We start from the raw sequence: 18012 nt of genomic DNA, 5'->3' as shown, positions 1-18012 counted from the left end.
GCAAGGAGGTGAAAACTGTGTCATGTTCGCTAAGTTTAAATGACCTGCTAACGGTGCTAACAAACCCACAGCTTTTCTGGAACATGAAAAATAGTTCTGATTGAAAGTAAGCGTTTCTGTGCCTCTGCCACACACAGTGTCTATTTGGATTTAAAAAGAGAAGGCTTACTGGTTGGGCCAAGTTTTTCCATTTGGAGTTTAAGTTCTATAATAAGGCCGTCATGGAAATACAGGAGAAAATTGCTGACCACTCTGACTATATGCAAGTAAACAAAGTGTAGATTTTCCTCTGAATAATGTGGCTCTTAAGCAGGTTGCCTGGGCTAGTGGACATCCTTGGCTACCCAAAGGACGTAGGCCTCTTCGCCTTGGGCCCAGGCTTGAGACAGCCAGACGGAGTTGTGGGTGGGGGCTGCAGTGAGATGGTGCACTTGAAGATGCGTTCTGAATTCTCGAGTGCTGTGTCACAGGAAGCCCCGTTCCTGTTGCGTTGTCGTGCGCACACGCCGTCTGTGGTTGCAGCTCTCACGTTTTGGTTAGCAGGTTAAATACGGTTCTTCCTTTTGCGTTTGGGCCTGTCACTTTGCTTTGCCTTTTCAGTACAGTTTAAGTTCCTTACCCAAAAGGAAATGCTCAACCCCACAGATGGAAGTTTCTGTCTTGGGTCCTGGCAGCTGACCTTGGCGCGTCGTCCTTGACCAGGGCAGGCTGTGGAGGTCTGAACACTGTCTGGTAACTCAGATGATGGACTGGAAATGTTAACGATGAAACTGGTAACGGCAGGCTGAAGGCTGCATTGCTAACCGGTTTTCAGGCCTTGGGTTCTTGAATTCAGGAGCAGCTGTAGTTGGTAGGAATACAGAACCATGTTTTCCTCTTGGGCTATTCAGTGGGCGTTCTCTCCGTTGCAGACTAACAGATCACTCACAGGAGATGTGCATATTTAAAACCCCCATCAGCAACCTTCAGTTGGATCCAGTTCAGTTGGTTGTGTAGAATGGACTTTCCAAGTTCAATCACATTGCTCCTCGCCACACTGATGGGTTTATTGGGGGATGTGCAGGAAGTTTGGAATGGCGGTGTAACCTGCTGTTTCTGGCTCTCAAACGACTCGATGATACTCAGCCTTTGATGGTGCTGCCTTCCTTGAACATCCAAATGTTCACTGCTCCCAAGGCAGATGAAGTCTTTCTGGCTTGAAAATAAACAAATGAGGTATGGTGCTTGTAAAATTTAAACCAAAGGGATGACTGGCCTCTCGTGCCTCACCACACGTTTGCCTTGCCAGTGGGGAGGTGGGAAGCGTCTGACCGATTCAGTGGCTCCCTTCACTTTTCCTAATAACCCTTAAGCCATAGAGATAGATCGGCCAAGTCTACTTGTACGTTGTCCTTTATATAAATGTCATCCATGTAGCACTGTACCCTCGTCCTTACGACTCCAGGACCTAACTCAGGGTCCTACCCAGAGCGTTCTCTGAGGGAGTACCTGTTGAATGATTAAAGGTACCGTATTGTTAATCTATTGCTGTGTAACAAACGACCCCAAAATTCAGCCTCTTAAAACAACAAACATTGTCTTCAGTGTGTGGAGAGCAGTATTCCCGGTGTGGCTCAGCTGCGTGCTCTGGCTCAGGGTCTCTGACAGAGCTGCGTTGTCATCTCGAGGCTTGACGGGAGGAGGGTCCACGTCCGCTCATGTGGCTGCTGGCAGACCCCAGGCTGTGGGTGGAGGCCTCATGGGTCGCTCCATAAGGCAGCTCCCAAGATGGCAACTGGCTTTCCTCGGTGGGTGTGCGCGCCCAAGACAGAAGCCACAGTCTTGTAGGACTTCATCTCAGAAGTGACGTGCCCTCGCTTCTGCCACATGGTGCTCATTCACGGTGTGTGAGTCCAGCCCATACTCAGGGATGGAGACGGTGGAACAGGGTGAGTACCAGGATGGGGGGATCCTGGGAGCCATCTTAGAGGCTGCCTGCCAGGGAGAAAAGCATGGTATAGCTGGGATTCGTTCTTTATTATTTTGTACATGGAATAGAAGTTGCTGAGCCACTTGTTAAAGCTGTGGGAACTGAACCAGGTCAATAGGAGGTCAGATAGTTGCAGGGGAAGGTCAGCTGGTTAGTTTCTAAGAGACCTTTTATAAATTCATGACAGTCCAAGGTCTGTTCCCTTGTCTTGAAGGTTAAAAAGCTTACTCCTGCGTCTGCCTCCTTGAGTGTGGAAGATTGTGGCTTGCTCTTAGATGTACAGAGGGCCTGGCGTCTGAGGAGGAGAGGCCAGTGGCTGGATTTCTGAAGAGCTGAGCAGACATCGAGCAGGCGGGGTGGCCATGTGATCAGCAGGGTCTCCTTGTGGAGGGAGGCAGCCTCGTTGAGGCCGAGATCAGGTTGTTTGGAGAGCACCAGCAGGCCGTGCTGTTCACACATCCGTCATACCTGAGATGTGTGCTAGCGTCGGGCTTTGCTAATTAGCCACATCCGGCTCCGTGCTGGGGGTGTCTGCCCTGCCTTGGTGGGCACGGCTCCTTTCTAGTTGAACTTGTCTAAGTGCCGCCTCCTCTCAGATTCTGTTTTCATACTTCAAATCGAATTCGGTGTTTTGTTGTTGAAATCCAGCATTTGCACGTAGCCTTGCCATGGAAGACCGGGCGCTTCTAGCCACCATAGTCTCCGCCATTTTCCACTCCCCACAAGTAGCTGCTGCAAACCTTTCAACGGATTGTTCTGGGAGTTACCTTGATGTCTCTGAATAGCAGTGTCTACTACTGCTTGTGGATTGCTCAGCTGGACGTGTTCTCCATTTCTCACCGTGGAGCGTGAAGGATAGCTTTTCCATCCCTCCACCCTCTTAGCTCCCCTCTTCCTCCAACCCCCACCATAGACACACCATCTTTTTGGTTTGGTTCCTGGGCCATGAATACATTATTAGGACTCTGAAAATGCTATCTAGCTGAGCTGTGAGGTCTGTGATCATTATTTTCACACAACTTCAGAATTTCTTTTGAGTTAATATTTGGGAAAAAAATTTGGTTGGTGTTGTGTGAACTCATTATTAACCCAGTGCAAGTGTGCTCTCATGGAAATATCTGTGTGTTAAAAACCAGGCATCTGTCCGTTTGATCCTGAGACCATCTATCCTGCGGTCCTGGGACCCGCTGTGGCCGGGGGAAGCCTGGCTGCCCCATGGGCCTATTCCCTCCAGTTCACTGTTCCCACTGCTGCTCCTTTATTCAGAGACAGTTCACGTGCCATACAGTTTGCCCTTACGAAGTGCATGATCTTTGCAAGGTTGTGCCACCATCATCTCTCTCTGAAACCAGAGTGTTTTATCACCCCAAAGAGGAGCCCTGTACCCATTAGCACCCCATCCCTCCTTCCTCCTGGTCCCTGGAAACCAATTCGTGTTCTTGACACTGCGTATAAATGGGGTGCTGCTGTCTATGGGCTTTCGTGTCTGTTGGGGCGTCTTTCTCTTCGCAGGATGCTTTCAGGGCTCAGATGCGTTGGGGTCTCTGCTTCTTTCCTTTTTCTGGATGAATGCTATTCCATCGTAGGGGCAGACCCCAGTGTGTTTATCCATTAGTCATCTGTGAAGGCCGTGTGGGTTGTTGTCCATCCTTTGTGAAAGTTCTCCCTCCACTTGGAAAATCAGTGCCCTGTTCCCCTTGTCACTCGTGTTCAGCAGTTCCCCTGCGAGGTGCCTGAGCGTGGCCCCCCCACTGCGCCATGTGCTCAGCGAGCCTGTCCCATCTCCACACGCCTGTCCCTTGGTTCTGGGGCCTTGTCTTGAATTAAGTCTTGGATTTCCTTGTCTGGTATCTTCTCCACCCCCCCCCCCCACCTTGGTTTGTGCTCAAACGGTAACTCTCCATTTCGTTTTTTGTTTTCACTTTTGTTATCCTTTGGCTCTGTTTTCTAGAAGTTTTCTTACCTTCTCTCCTTTGTACCCAGTGTTCCTTTTTTTTTTTTTTTTTTTGCTTTGCAAAAGAGCCCCCCCCCCACCCCATGTGTGCTGCTTTTTCTTCTTAAATGCCTCCCTGTTCCTGTTTTCACTATACTATCTTCTTCTGTCTCTGGGAATATTGTTGATAGTTTGCTTTCCGAGTATACTTTTTCCCTAACTTGGGTCTTTTCCTTACAAGTTCTTTTCCTCTTTGTTGATTCTGGTCCCTGTTTTCCATCTTAAGAGCTTGTGTCAGGCGTGAGGTGCTTTCCAGCTGGCCACTCGGAGGTAGGAGTGGGACACTAAAAAGCTAATATCATACTGTGCTCATCTCCTGATGGGGCAAGCTGGCTTTGCCATTTCACTGGAGAGCCCCTCACATGGGTCCCTTTAGGTCTTTCTCTTCAGCCTCTTAGATTCCCAGGACGATGTTTTTTTCTCCCTGCTTAGAGATAAGTATATGTTGGCTGCTGGCTGCTTTGGGAATGGGCGAAGAGTGGAAGAAGTTCAGCAGTGTTCTTTGCTCTATTTCCTGTAGGGTACCCCGACCTTCAGCTCTGTCCAGAGCTACAGTTTACCTTCTCCAGAGAAGGAACCCCTAGTTTCCTGTAGATTGCCTTTTTTTTTTTTTTAAGATTTTATTTATTTATTTGACAAAGACAGCAAGAGAGGGAACACAAGCAAGGGGAGTGTGAGAGGGAGAAGCAGGCTTCCCGCCGAGCAGGGAGTCCGATGCAGGGCTCGATCCCAGGACCCTGGGCTCACGCCCTGAACCGAAGGCAGACGTTTAACGACTGAGCCACCCAGGTGCCCCTGCAGATTGTTTCTTAAACAGACTTTGTATCTCTTCACTTTCAGCCCCATGTTTACCCCCACTTCTAGAAGTGTCTCATATTAGCAGTTTACCAGCCGTTTACAAGTTGTCCTACATTAATCAGGTTGAATGTTTCTGTGGCCCCATTGCAGCCAACAAGGAAGCTTTCTCAGGCCTGACATGCTCCTTTCCAGTGATCTGCCTGCTTCTCAGCTTCTAGAAGTTTGTCATCTGGTTTTCTGTCCCATTCTTGTTTTTCTCAAAGGTGTGATGCCACTAGAATTTTAAAAACAGGTATTTTAATGGGACTCTGAGAGGACGTGAATGTAAATTAATATATTCAGTTTGTCAGCTTTAACTGGAAGCCCTTGACATTTTCTCTTAATACCTATTTCAGATTGCAGAGGGTTACTGGGTCACTGTCCGCAGCAGTGGCTGGAGGCGTAGTGACTGTTGGGATGCGAGCATCGTCGGTTCATTCCAGCATGTTGGGTGTCATAGTTCAGGGCCTTGCTGCCTCTGGGACTCGAGCTCGTTGTGGCCTGATGGAGGCTTAGGGAGGGGGCTGACAGCAGGGCTGCAGGCAGTGCAGGCACAGGACCCCCATTTTTTCTCATCCTTTGCCCACTTGCCCATTCTCCCCAGGCTCTCAAATCCCAGTTGCTGGAGGGCTGGCCTTTGTTACCATCTGCTCATGTTCTGAGGGGCATCCGGGACTCTGCTCTCCCAGAACATACAGGGAACAGAATCTGTTTAGTTGATGCTTGCTTTCGGACTTGGGGCTAGTCAGTATTCCTGATAGATGCCATTGGGGGGACTTCCTTCCTTCCTGCCCATGTTCCCCTGATTTTCTTGGAAATCGCCTGCTCATTCCCGGTCCTAACTTCCTGCTCTTCCCCACAAAGCGAGCTTTTATGGATGTGTCCCTGAAAGGAGGAACAACACCCACTGGTGTTTGCCGTGCTGATAATTCTTGCATTGATCTGGGAGCCAGTCTCTTGTTAGGATGTCCTTGCATTGTCATTATGCATCAGTTTTATAGAGTTTTTCCCGAAGCTGTGTAGCTTCCGCTCTATGTACGGTTTATAAATGGCACTTAGCGGCTCTGCCTGCCCTCTGACTCCCTCTGCCATTGACGTCGAGCGGTAGGCAGACGATGCTGCATTGGGGAACTTTCATGTTAGAGAAGAAGAAATTGGACCACTGTAAAAGATGGAAGTGTAGGCTCTTTTGTCAGCATGTTGTCTGTTTTACACTGGAATGGGAACTAGGAGCAAGTTTATTCCCCAGACTCACATGCATCTGTCTCTGTGCCCATTCTTCCATTTTTATTTTTATTTTTTTTTAAAGATTTTATTTATTTATGTGACAGAGAGATGGCCAGTGAGAGAGGGAACACAGCAGGGGAGTGGGAGAGCAAGAAGCAGGCTCCCAGCGGAGGAGCCTGATGTGGGACTCGATCCCGGAACGCCGGGATCACGCCCTGAGCCGAAGGCAGACACTTAACAACTGCGCGACCCAGGCGCCCCTCATTCTTCCATTTTTTTTTTTTTTTAAAGATTTTATTTATTTGGCAGAGATAGAGACAGCCAGCGAGAGAGGGAACACAAGCAGGGGGAGTGGGAGAGGAAGAAGCAGGCTCACAGCGGAGGAGCCCGATGTGGGGCTCGATCCCAGAACGCCGGGATCACGCCCTGAGCCGAAGGCAGATGCTCAACCGCTGTGCCACCCAGGCGCCCCGTCATTCTTCCATTTTTAAATACAGCTTATTATTCACTTCATTGCACTTGTGTGAAAAAGTTGCAGTGTTGAAGTAATTAGTAACCGTGATCCCTGGGCCAACACCCCCTCCCCTCCCCCCTTCTTAAAGAGTTTTCTCTATGGAGAAGTCATTCAGTGAGAAGAAAAAATTTTTTTAACTGGGAGAATAACTTCCGATTACTGCTGAAACATTTACGGGGTTTCTTTCTTTCCCTAAAGTTGTACCAAATCTTTGGAACGTTGATGGAGAAGTTACAGTCGTGGAGCAGAAGCCGGGCGAAGTGGCCGAGGAGCTGGCGAGCTCCTATGAAAGAAAGCTCATTGAGGTAGGTCTGGCGGCCTCTGTGCGTTTGCTCAGGTGCTTCGGGGACATTGCACGGACAGGTCCAGCCTGTTATGCAGATGCTAGTGGCTTAATCAGACACTACACCCCTCGCACTGCCAACAAGACAAAACACAAAATGCTAAGAGCATTGTACTTGATGACCAAAACTAAGAGGTGGATCTTCAGAAATACTAAATGAGATACTTTTGGTGCCTATGGCAAGGAAATAGGGAAAACACAAATATGTCATGTTAAAAACAGGAAAACAAATGTAGTCTTGGATTTGGAGACTAAAAGCAGGAGAGCGTCACAAACACCTTTGATGTTTATAAATGTGCACATGTGGATGACACGGACTATTTCCTAGGATAATCTTTATTATCAAAATCAATTGACGATGCAGCCTACTTACCTGGAGGGCTTCTAAAAGCTGGAAGAAAGTAGTAAAAAGAAAGGAGGTGCCCTAAGAGGTAGCAAACCTGGGTGGTTTCACAGCAGTTTCTAGGAAGCCTTTCAAGGTATGTATAAACAGCCTTTTGCCAGTCTCACTAGTGCCTAAATGCATAAAAATCGTAGAAAGGTGTTACCTAATGAAATCTCGTTGTATATGAAAGGACCAGTCTGTGTGAAATTGGGAATAATTTAGGATTTCAGGAATGACTTAATGTTAGGAAATCATCAAGTCCACTCACTGTGATAGATGAAAGGCTAAACACCAGATACAGATCTTGCTTGGTACCCAAGAGTCGTTTGATAACATTCATCATCCATATCTAACAAAAAGACTTTTTTTTTTTTTGAAGTAGAGTTGACGCACAGTGTTACATTAGTTTTAAGTACACAACATAGTGAGTTGACAACTGCATGATAAAAACATTCTGGAGAAAGAAGAATGCACTTCTTTGATAGGATAAAGTGTTGTAGTTGTTGGTTTTAATCAGAAATCATTAACTGCCACTGTACTCAGTGGTAAAGCTGGAAGGCTAAGTTTTCAAATAGGCAACTAATAGATAAAATACGTATATTTGTAGGTGTGTGTATATGTTGTGGTCACGTGGTGGTATTTATTACGAATCGTGTTTGTTTACATACTTGCATAGAAGTGTACGACTATACTTGCAGTGCTTCGTGAATACTCTACAGTACATTTTATTTTTGGTAGGAGAAAAGCACCTGCCATTGCCATGGAGACATGCCTGACCTTGGGGTAGGTTTTAGAGGCAGGGTCCTTTGAGGAGGGCCCCCCCTACGCTTGTTCCTGGTTCAGGCTGACCATCTTGCGGTCTGTTTCACCTGATTCCTAATGACCTCTAAAGAAGGGAGGTGAGAAACAATTTGAATTCTAACTCAAGGGAGCTCAAAGGGGGTTGAGCTGGGGTCTTAGCATAATAGGCTGATAGGGGAAGAGTTACAAACCAGGATGGGAGAGCCTGGGGGTTGGGGGGAGACTATCCCTTCAGGGCCTATCCTCATCCCAGTGCCCATCCTCACAGCCTCATTCAGTGAGGTCATTGACCAGAGGTGGCTCGTGGTGGTGCCAGGTGCTGGGCTATCATTCCATTCTCAGCCTGGGTGGAGAGGGGAATGGGCCGGGTACCCTCAGGGTTGTGTCACCCTGTGTGGTTGTCTCTCCAGGGACCTCAAATCCCTGGAAGGTAGAGACCATGTCTTTTTCAGCAGTGTATACTCAGCTACCATTTCTTGGCAAATGGTAAATGCTAAATAACCCTTGAATACAAGCATTTTTAAGTTCTCCTAGGACAGGGATGTCTCCGGTTTGTTGAATGAATGAAGAGCTGATGAGCTAGGAAGGGTGGCAGGGTTCTTAGCAGAGTGAAAGTAGGTTGGTAGCCTGTGTTCCTTCAGGAAACCCAGGGCAAGGTGAGTTGTAAGGACTTCATCAGACCTGCACACGTATTAGAGACTGGTGCTCATGTCCCGGGGCTCCTGTGAGCATGCTGAGCACTGGGCGGGGGTGGGTGGGGGCAGCGATCGACATATAGGTTCCACCAGCTGGAAAGCTGACCTGCTCATCAGTAACTCTGGCTCTGGAGGGCTCGAAAAAACCGTGACTGGCCACTTGACCTACTGAGCAAAGCACCATAGTTCATTGGTTGGTTAAGAGATGGGTCGGTTGATCGGGTGATTTTTGAGTTCCTGCTTTCTGCATAGGGAATGGAAAGGACAAAGGTCCTGCACAGGGAAAGAGTTCGCAGGTTTGAGGACCAGAAAGGAGACCTAGGTCTGGAACAGAGCAGGTGGGGAGAGCAGTGGCACTGTGGCTGCTGAAGTCGATGGGCCAGATGACAGTGCCTGGGAGGCCGTGTCGTGGCCGTGCCACCCCCCTCGTTTGATGTTGACAGAGTCTCACTGTCTCACTGCACAGACTTGAGCAATGTGCAGGGAAGATGACGGCGTGATGTGAAGTTACTGCCCGATTCACTTGCATTGTTGTTCTTGTTAGCTGTCACATCAGAGGGAGTGGTGCTTGGGGTGTAAGGATTTCTCTCGTCAGCCTTAACTTCCTGCCTGGTCCTCCGTGACCCCCTTACTCAGCAGTAGAGTGGGTGGCTGTTGTTGAGCTGAGAGACATGTGAGCTTGAAGCTGAGATGTTCTCTATTGGCATTTACGGCCCCTGCTGATTTTTCATTATTTTCTGATGGCAGAGTGAGTGGCCAGTCATCTTCCCTCTGTAAGTGTTATTAGCATCTCATTATACCAAGACCTTTGCTGAACCCTTTAGGTTAGCAGTAATCAAGCGCTTTACAACATTCTTTGTGATGCTCATCTGTCATTTTGTTAATGGTTGGTTTTTAACCAAGGGGTTTTAAACACATGGTGAGTGGAGTAATGAAAGCATGTGGGGGAAGAGTTGATGCACTTCCTTCCATTTCAAAAGGGCAGAGAAGAAGAGGCATTTCATTTTACGTAATAGGACTCTTCAAAGAACCGCAGCAGTCGAATTACTCTTTTGTGATTCATCCCAGTGAAAAAGGAGTTCCTGAACATTGTTTTTCTAGATGTGTCTCAGAGCCCTAGAAACCACCTTGTCCCTCTCCACCCACATGGACTGCACACTACACGAGTGCTCGGTGACCTGACACCTGGCACCCCTGACAGCTCAGTACCCAAAGTCAACATTGTCAGCCATCTTTTAGTGGCTGGAGAGCTTCGGGGACCGGCGATGGGAGGTGGAGAGATTGTTCTGGACACCCTGTGTGTCCATGGCTAACTTTTGAAAACGAGAAGGAAAGCAAAATGCTGGCAGGTGTAGGTTCCTCTGTCAGGGGGGAAACACGAATATAGAAGCACGAATTACCCAACAGCTGCTGTGATACGGGTAGCTAGCTGTCAGGTGCACGCTTACTTCCAAGCACTGCGCTAAGGCTTTGGTGTAGACGAACTCACGTGATCCTCAGCCGACTTTCTCAAGGAGGATGCCGGTCCCAGATGGAGCTTTGAGAAATTGAGCAAGGTGCCCAGCATTTCTCGGCTTGGTAGGAAGCATGTCTGGATTCGAATCACGCAGGCTGTCCAGAGCACAAGCCTGTATTCTTTCTGCCTGTTCTGGAAGGCTACGCTCATGGGGGAAACCAAAGGCGGACCTGGCAGAGGAGAAGGGACTGTCCCTGGTCACGGTGGAGAGAATGGGTGGAAGGAGGAAGACGAGCAGTAGAGCAGAGGGAGGGTTCGGCACTAGCAGTTTGCAGCAGCGCTGGGAGGGGCACACCCCACACTTTTAGTTACAGCAGAAGGGAGTGAGTGCCTCTGGGTAGGAATTACCTGCTTCTGAAGCACATGTAATAGAACGCCAGGATGAGAGTCCCTCCAGGGAACTGTAGATGATACCTTTTTAATTGTGTATTAATTGCCTAACATGATTCCAGCATCTAGTAGGAGCTCCATAAATATTGAACAGAATGACAGTCTACTGCGAGGATTCAGCTGTTCAGTGTAGTGTTTATAAATAAAGTGATTGATGCGATTTGGGAAGTCCCGGATTGAGCGTGCGTAGTATGAGGCACCGCTGTAGCTCAGGATAGAGGGCTAGGGAGAGTTCACGTGGGTTCGTTACAGGAGGCAGACTCTTCAAACACTCAGTTTCAGGAGAAGTTTTAGCCTGGAGAGTCTAGAGAGGACCTCGAGGGACAGATGGACAGTTCCAACAACTTTAGCCTGTGTTTGTTGAGGACCTTCTAAGTGGCCAGGCTTTATCTTCCTTCCTCCTCCTTTCATGGTTTTCCCACCCCCAGGAGCAGTAGAGTTGATGGTTCTAGGAGGTGATTCATGGAAGATGTCAGTTGAAGCAGAGATGGTCCTGAAGGGGCATTTACTTCCCTAGATGGACTTTTCCTTCTTTTTTGATGGCAACGTCATTGATGTTTCATCAGTGGGTAGTGTTATCTCTTCATTGCCCCCAGGCTGGCCCTAGGTCACAAAGGTGAGTAGCAGTGACTGTGTTTGGGAAGCTCCCACCCCAGGGGTGAGGCAGACACGTCTGTTAGGATCTTCAGGGAGCAGGGTTGACACACAGATGTAGAGTTAGGCCTCATGGGGTCCTAGAGCCATGTCCTTACTGACCAGTCTGCAGAGCACTTCTTGGGAGCTTCTAGAATGTTCCTCCCATTTTTTTTTTTTTAGGACTGTTAGTAATGAGGCTTGGAATTTCTTCTGTAAACTTCCCATCTGTCTTGAAGATGTAGACATGAGGGGGAATGGATTTGTTGTCACCAAGGGTTTTGAAGATAGAAGATAGTGGACGTGTCCAAGGAAGATCTAAGAGTCTTCTTTACCTCTTTTAGGTACAATTCCTTTGGTTTAGACACTTCTGTAGAGATTTTCCCATGCTTCTCCAGCTGGTGTTGTCAAGAAAAACGTAAAATGCTGGTGGCATTTGGACTTGAGCCTGCATCTCTGCAGCCCCGCCTTCTACAGCCTCGTGGCCTGCGGGGCACACCTGTCCCCCATCCGACAGCCGGAGTACAGATTCGTCACTTCCTGCCCCGTGCTCCTGGGGGCGCTCTTATCCTGTCTAAGCCTCCGCTTCTCCATCAGTAAAATGCAGCGAGGAGACATGCTGGCAGGGTTACTTTGAGGATGGAATATAAAGAGTCTAGTTCAGTGCCTGTAGCAGACAGCTGGTATCTTAGTGCCTTTTTTCCTCCCTTTGGTTTTTTTTTTTTTGAATGACCTCTCACCGCTGCTTGTTCTCTTGGGGGGCAGTAAATCCAAGCCCTGCCCTTCTTTGGCCCAGGGGCAGGAGTGTGCCTAAGCTGAGGCAACGGAGCTGTTAGTCCTGTGGGACCAGCACCAGGACGTGGGGGGCTGCTCATTCAGTAGCAGCCTCCTGCTTACTCTGGCGCCTCCCGTCGAACTTGCCAGAGCTGAGCCACTTTCTCCCACTTCTCTGTTGACTGTAATTATTTTTTTGTGAGGCTATAATCTGTTTCTCTTACTAACCTCCAAAGTGCCCTAGCTCCTAGGAGGCTTTATATATGCAGCTGACCCTTGAACAACATGGGTTTGAACTGTGTGGGCCACTTACCTGGGGGTTCTTTGGATAAATACAGTATAGTCTGTAAAGGTATCTTCTCCTCAACATTTTCTTCTCTTTAGATTATACAGTACATATAACATACACATTATGCGTTAGTGATGCTGTTCTTGATGAGGCTTTGGTCAACAGTAGGCTGTTAGCTAAATTTTGGGGGTGTCAAAAGTCGCATGCGGAATTTGGACGGTGTGGAGCTTGTACCCCGAACCTCCATGTTGTTCAAGGGTCGTGTGTGTGGAGGGGGGGGGAGGGAGAGAGACAGAGAATATGATTAGGAGATGACGTCACTTCCCCTCCCACCCTCTGCTACCAGGGCTCCGTTAGACCTACCCTCTTTGTACCCAAGTTCTGATTGACAGCCGCCCGTCCCCGCTGTTGAGTCGCCTGTGGGTCCGGGCTTCAGTACTGCCCATCCATCCTCTGCAAACAGATCTTTACTTCCTCCCGTGTGTCAGGACTCAGCTAGCTGTTGATAGATTTTTCAAATTACAGGATACTTATCATTTACTGTATGAGTGTAGTTAGTCCCTGAATTTTTGCTCCTGGGTGAAATAAATGGCATATTAGCAACATTTATTCTCATTATAGTGGCAGGTTACTATTAATGGAAAAGTAAGCTCAAGCTGGTAAAAAACACATTCATAATCACATGCCGTAGATAGCCGTGAATGTGATCATCATTTCAATAAAATGTAAAAGTTCCTGAGGCAGCCAGGACCTTGGGAGCAGTAATACCCCCAGCGCTTGCTTCCTAAATTGGCACCAGTGGCATCCAACATGCGTGATATATCTGAGAGCCATGTTTATACAAAAGAAAGATGAGTTTTTAAGTAAAGTATTGGATTCCATGTAAGAACTCAGGATAAAGAACTCTGAGCTGAGATCTACTTTAAACTGATGATCAAAATGAAAAGTGTGGTGTGACTTTGTTTTTATTATTTTAGTCACAAGATGCTGAGGGATGGAGACCAGGCTCTCACCTCCTTGGGAGGGGGAAGGACTTTCTCATGAAGCAAAGCAGTTGAAGTGCTTGTTTAGGTATGAGTGAAAACTGGTGAGGGGTTGGGGTAGGTGTCATTCTCACTGAAGCATGAACGACTAACAAGACTAAACCTCCAAGGACTTCTTTAAAACTTTTTATTCTGGAAAAGTCAAAACATGTACAGAGCCAGACCAGTCTCCTGAGCCTCTGTACTCCTTACCTGGCTTCCACCGTGAGATGTAACTGTTGACCATTCTTGCTTCATCTTGACCCAGTCTAGTCCCTAGTCTTTCATGGTATTTTGAAACAAACTCAGTTTCATTCCTATGTATTTCAGAATATAAAAGGTAAGAGCTCTTAACAACAACAAAAAAACAAACCCACACAGTACTATTAAAAAGTCTTATAAAGGAGGCCTCTGCTGGTCCCGGTGAATCTTAGATGGAACTATCAGCTAAAGGGACTTCTTCAAACAGGGCCCCGTCAAGGGGCCCCTTGCTTAGAGATCCCCCTCCTTGGGGGAGAAGGAACCTTAGCCTCTAGGTCATGCCCGGTGGCCCAACCCAGGTCGTCTCTCTTCTGCCCTTGGCTTGGCTCATATCCTGATTCCAGTTGGTTTGAACTGTAGCTGTGTCACCAGCACAGCTGCATTGGCCCTTGGGGGTTGAGGAGTTTGGAGACGAGGTGGAGTGACCACAGCTCGCAAGTTTTCTCTGGTGCCTTGGTTTCCAGGCCTCCAGTGCGCTGCTGTTGATGAGTGAACTCCTTCCCTCCTGATGGTCTCAAGAGAGGTAGTCTGTCTCTCACGGGTGGCTCCATCTGGGATTTTTTAAAGGATGTTTTTACTGTGGACACTTGAAATATATGTAAGAGTAGACGGAACAACATATGAGCTTCCACGAACCCATCACCCAACTTCAGCTGTTGTGAACTCGTGGCCAGTCTTGCTTCATCCTTACATCTTTTTACTTTCCCAGCTTCTCATAGTATCAGAAGCCAAACCAAAGCATGACATGATTTCATCCCAAAGTATTTTGGGACGTATCTCAAATAAAACATAAGCGTCCTTTATTTCTTAAAAGGAGAACACCCTGTATTATCGCTAGCATACCTACAAGCCAACAATAATTCCTTAATATCATCGAGTCTCTGCTGAGTGTTCAAATTTCCAGTCCAGACAGATGTTTGAGGAAGGTCCAAATGGGGTCCATCCACACATTGTGATTGGTCTGTAGACCCCTGAAGTCAATCTCAATCTACAGGTTTCCCACCTGTATCTTCCCTGGCTCCTTTCCTTCTTTACTTGTAATTTATTAGTTGCAGAAACTAGAGAATTTCTCCTATCAGTGTTCTTTGAGGGTTTATAGTGTACCTTGATTTTCCAAATTATAGGATGTTTATCATTTACCGTATGAGTGTAGTTATTCCCGGAATTTCTGCTCATGGGTGAAATAAATGGCATATTAGCAACATTCATTCTCATTATGATGACAGGTTACTATAAATGGGAAGGAAGTTCCAGCATAAAGCTGTTGCCCTGTGATCTGTTGGGCTCTTGGTGACATTTATGTACACAAGAGCACCCAGCAAACAGGGATCACGATGGTGACGGCAGTTAGCATACATGGAGGGCCTACTGTTGTTCCTAGGCTGTGTGCTGATGGATCGTCTCAGGTTTGCTGCATCCTTGCAGATGAGGAAACTGGAGGCTTAGAGAGAAGACCCCTCTCCGAGGTCACAGGGCTTGCGTGTGTAGAGCTAACATGCGACCCTGGCCGTCTGACTCCCGCGCCAATGTGCTCGCCGCGACCCTCCCTGGGGCCTGGCCAGAAACCAGAACCAGGCCTTCCCGGGTGGCAGGCTCTCACTTAGCTCTGAGCGGGAGCTGGGGTGATGAAGCAGTGACAAGCATGGCAGCCATTAGCTTGTCAGACCCCGGGGGACTTAGGGAAGGGATAAGGAGGGGTAATAGAAATAAATTCTGACACACACAGTGCCTGATGTAAGCCTTAGTGACGTAAACAGACCCAAGTGTTTGGTACCCATCAGACGGCTCCGGTCTGCTTCTCTGTGCATGGCTTGTCCCCCTGGAGCAACAGGGGAGAAGTTCACTTTTCTCAGCACCCCTTCTCACCCAGCAGGTCTTCTGTCTTCCCTCTGCCTCCCCGGCCTTTGGGTCACACATCGCTCTAGGCGGAATGTGTCCGCTGCAGGCGACACACTCGTGCCCCTCTGCAGCATGTGCCTGCTTCAGACTTGTTAGCGTCTGTCGGTGCCCGTCTGCTAAATTACTGCCGTAGACCTTTGGATCTCTGTTTTCTATTTCGTCGCGGAGTTGGCCACCCTCGGTTGGTGGCGCTCCGGGCCCTGCTGTTGGCTCAGTGTCTCTACCCTGCGTGTTCCATTTGTCTTCCACTTGTTTTAAAGTCTCGTTTCCACTTGTGTCTCTGATCTGGGAGCCTGGAAGACTTGACAACGAACAGATGAACTTCCTTAAACACCAAGGAAAATGATCCACTAGTCCTTTCTGGGCAGTAGATAAAAATAGTTGTAATTAGGGTGGCTGGTTTTTAGCTTTTCAGACCCATGCTATTTTGGGCCTGTTTTATATTTGCTTTCCTCTTCAAAAGTGGAAAGTGGCTTCTTGAAGCTACTTCTGGGTCCTCAGGAAGAATTGTCTCTATTGCAGTGGGTACAGGAGGCGCTGTCCCATCGGGGTTGGGCTCCGTGTTGAGAATATGCCAGGTGAAGGCACAGGAGTGTCCCATCTCACTGGTAACAGTAGGAGTTGTCAGTAGCAGATGGAGCTCTAGCACTCAGGGGAGGGTGTGGGGGCTGAGAGCTGAGACTGGGAGGAGGATAGTGTTGACTTTAATGCTTGCAAAGGGCATGGTGAAAAACAGCTGAAGGCCCAGCCGGTCCAGGCCATTTTCCTGCGCAAAACTCGAATGGCTCACCTTTGTGCTTAGATTCATGGGAACTTGACACGTTATTGTATGTTAATATAAGACGCTGCATGTTCTAGCTCTTTGCCTCCCTCTTCAGACACAGGTCTCCCCTCCCAGTTTGTTTCCATTCCCAGATGCACGTATTCTCTCCAGACCTGCCCATGGGCTGGTCTTTACGTGGATCCCTGTTCTTTATCCTTTTTCCCTCCCCTTTTTCCCCAGCTGCTGCCTTTGATCCTTGAGATCTCCTCCCACAAGCTTTCCCCGGTCACCCCGCCGCCCTGCTGAAGGCCACGTTCAGGTCCCCAGGTGTCTTGTTGCAGCCCGTGCCCCTTCTCTAGTTCTATCAGTTCTGTGTTGTGTGCTGCCTGTCCTGTCCGTGTCTTTGTTGGCCTCATTCCCCCTTGTTCTTGTACGTGGCCTTGTTCACGGTTGTAGTCCTGGTGTGTGCCGTGATCCCTGCCACCTGGCTGGTGCTGAGTGCATGGAGGAGTGTTTTGGCGTAGGCGGCGGGGCCTGTGCTGTGCATTTATCAGGCCTGTCTCATGGCTCTTTTCCAGGACCAAGAGGACTGGGGTGTTTCCCCATCTCCCTTAGGGTCAGATCGGGACCCTGTGACTGCTGCTGGCTGTTGGGCTGTCAGCAGAAGTGATGAGTGTCATCTGAGAAGAGGTGGTGTGAATTTTCTTCTCGTTTCTCCTGCCGTGGTGACCTTGGAAGCAGTATATTCCGTGTGGTCTAGCCACAGGATGACACCAGCCGGGGTCCCTGACTCCTTGCTTGCAGGGTGCTGCCCTGTTGTCCTGGGGCCACTGCAGGCTGGTGAGAGCAGGAGCAGACCGAGATCTGTTCAGCCCCTGAGCTGTCAGGGTTTGCCTGTTAGTGCCTCAGAGCACCACCTACCCTGACTGCCCCTGGGAAGAGAGTTCCTTGATCCAAGGGACAGTCTGGCTTTAGGTGTGGTTGAATTGTGGGCTGTGAGCTGTGTTATCAGGCTCCTCTCTGGCTTCTGCCTCTATCATTTCTGGGTTGACATCATCTCCAGTGTCCCCGCCGCCCCTGCTCATTCACCCTAGTCACACAAGGCTGTGGTAACCTCTGGATAAATGTTCTTTTGCTAGGTTCACATTCAGGGGACAAAGCAAGACTCTGTGTCCATTCCCGGCAAGAGCCTTGAGCTGACTCTGATAGAGCTGGCTTCGATCCCAGTCTCCCTTTTCAGCCAACCACAGGGTCTCATTGATGTGCTAGGCTGAGGGAGGGGCCCTGTTCACACATGCAGAATGAAGGCGGGGGGTGGGGGGATGAAAACTGAGACCATTGCTAGACAGGACATGGGTGCTAGAGAGGTGATTGCCAGCACCCACGTCAGTGCTCAGTGAAGGTTTGAATGTATATGTGAAAGAATGAAGGACTGAGCGCCACACGAGTTGACACGTTGATGAAGAAACCCTCGTCCTTGCTCTAAGGGGCTCACAGCCTACTAGGGGAGTAAAACAGTAATTTCTAGCAGCTAAGGGGTCAGTGAGTCAAAAGAAGTAATAAAGAGAAGAGAGGGTTAGCTGTGAGATCCAGTAGTAGGGGGGATGTGGTTTGGCATCTTCTAGAGAAGACACTCCACAGCTCTTCATTTCTAAGCTGGGTTTTAAAGGCAGAGCAGGAATTTGCCAGAGAGTGAGAGAC

General features: G+C 48.6%; 1 protein-coding gene across 2 annotated transcripts in view; it reads left to right on the top strand.

The window, feature by feature from the left end:
* SNX29 (sorting nexin 29) overlaps nt 1–18012 on the top strand; it is a 511108-nt gene that overhangs the window by 252950 nt on the left and 240146 nt on the right. For both annotated transcript variants that reach the window (XM_040635311.1, XM_040635312.1), the window contains exon 15: nt 6739–6845. In XM_040635311.1, coding sequence (XP_040491245.1) covers nt 6739–6845 — 107 coding nt within the window. The remainder of the gene's footprint in view (nt 1–6738; nt 6846–18012) is intronic.

This window comes from Ursus maritimus, unplaced genomic scaffold (genome assembly GCF_017311325.1).
Source record: "Ursus maritimus isolate PB19 unplaced genomic scaffold, ASM1731132v1 scaffold_2, whole genome shotgun sequence".
NCBI lineage: Eukaryota > Metazoa > Chordata > Mammalia > Carnivora > Ursidae > Ursus > Ursus maritimus.
The sequence above is the reverse complement of the archived record's forward strand: the minus strand, read 5'-3'. Positions and strand labels throughout refer to the sequence as shown.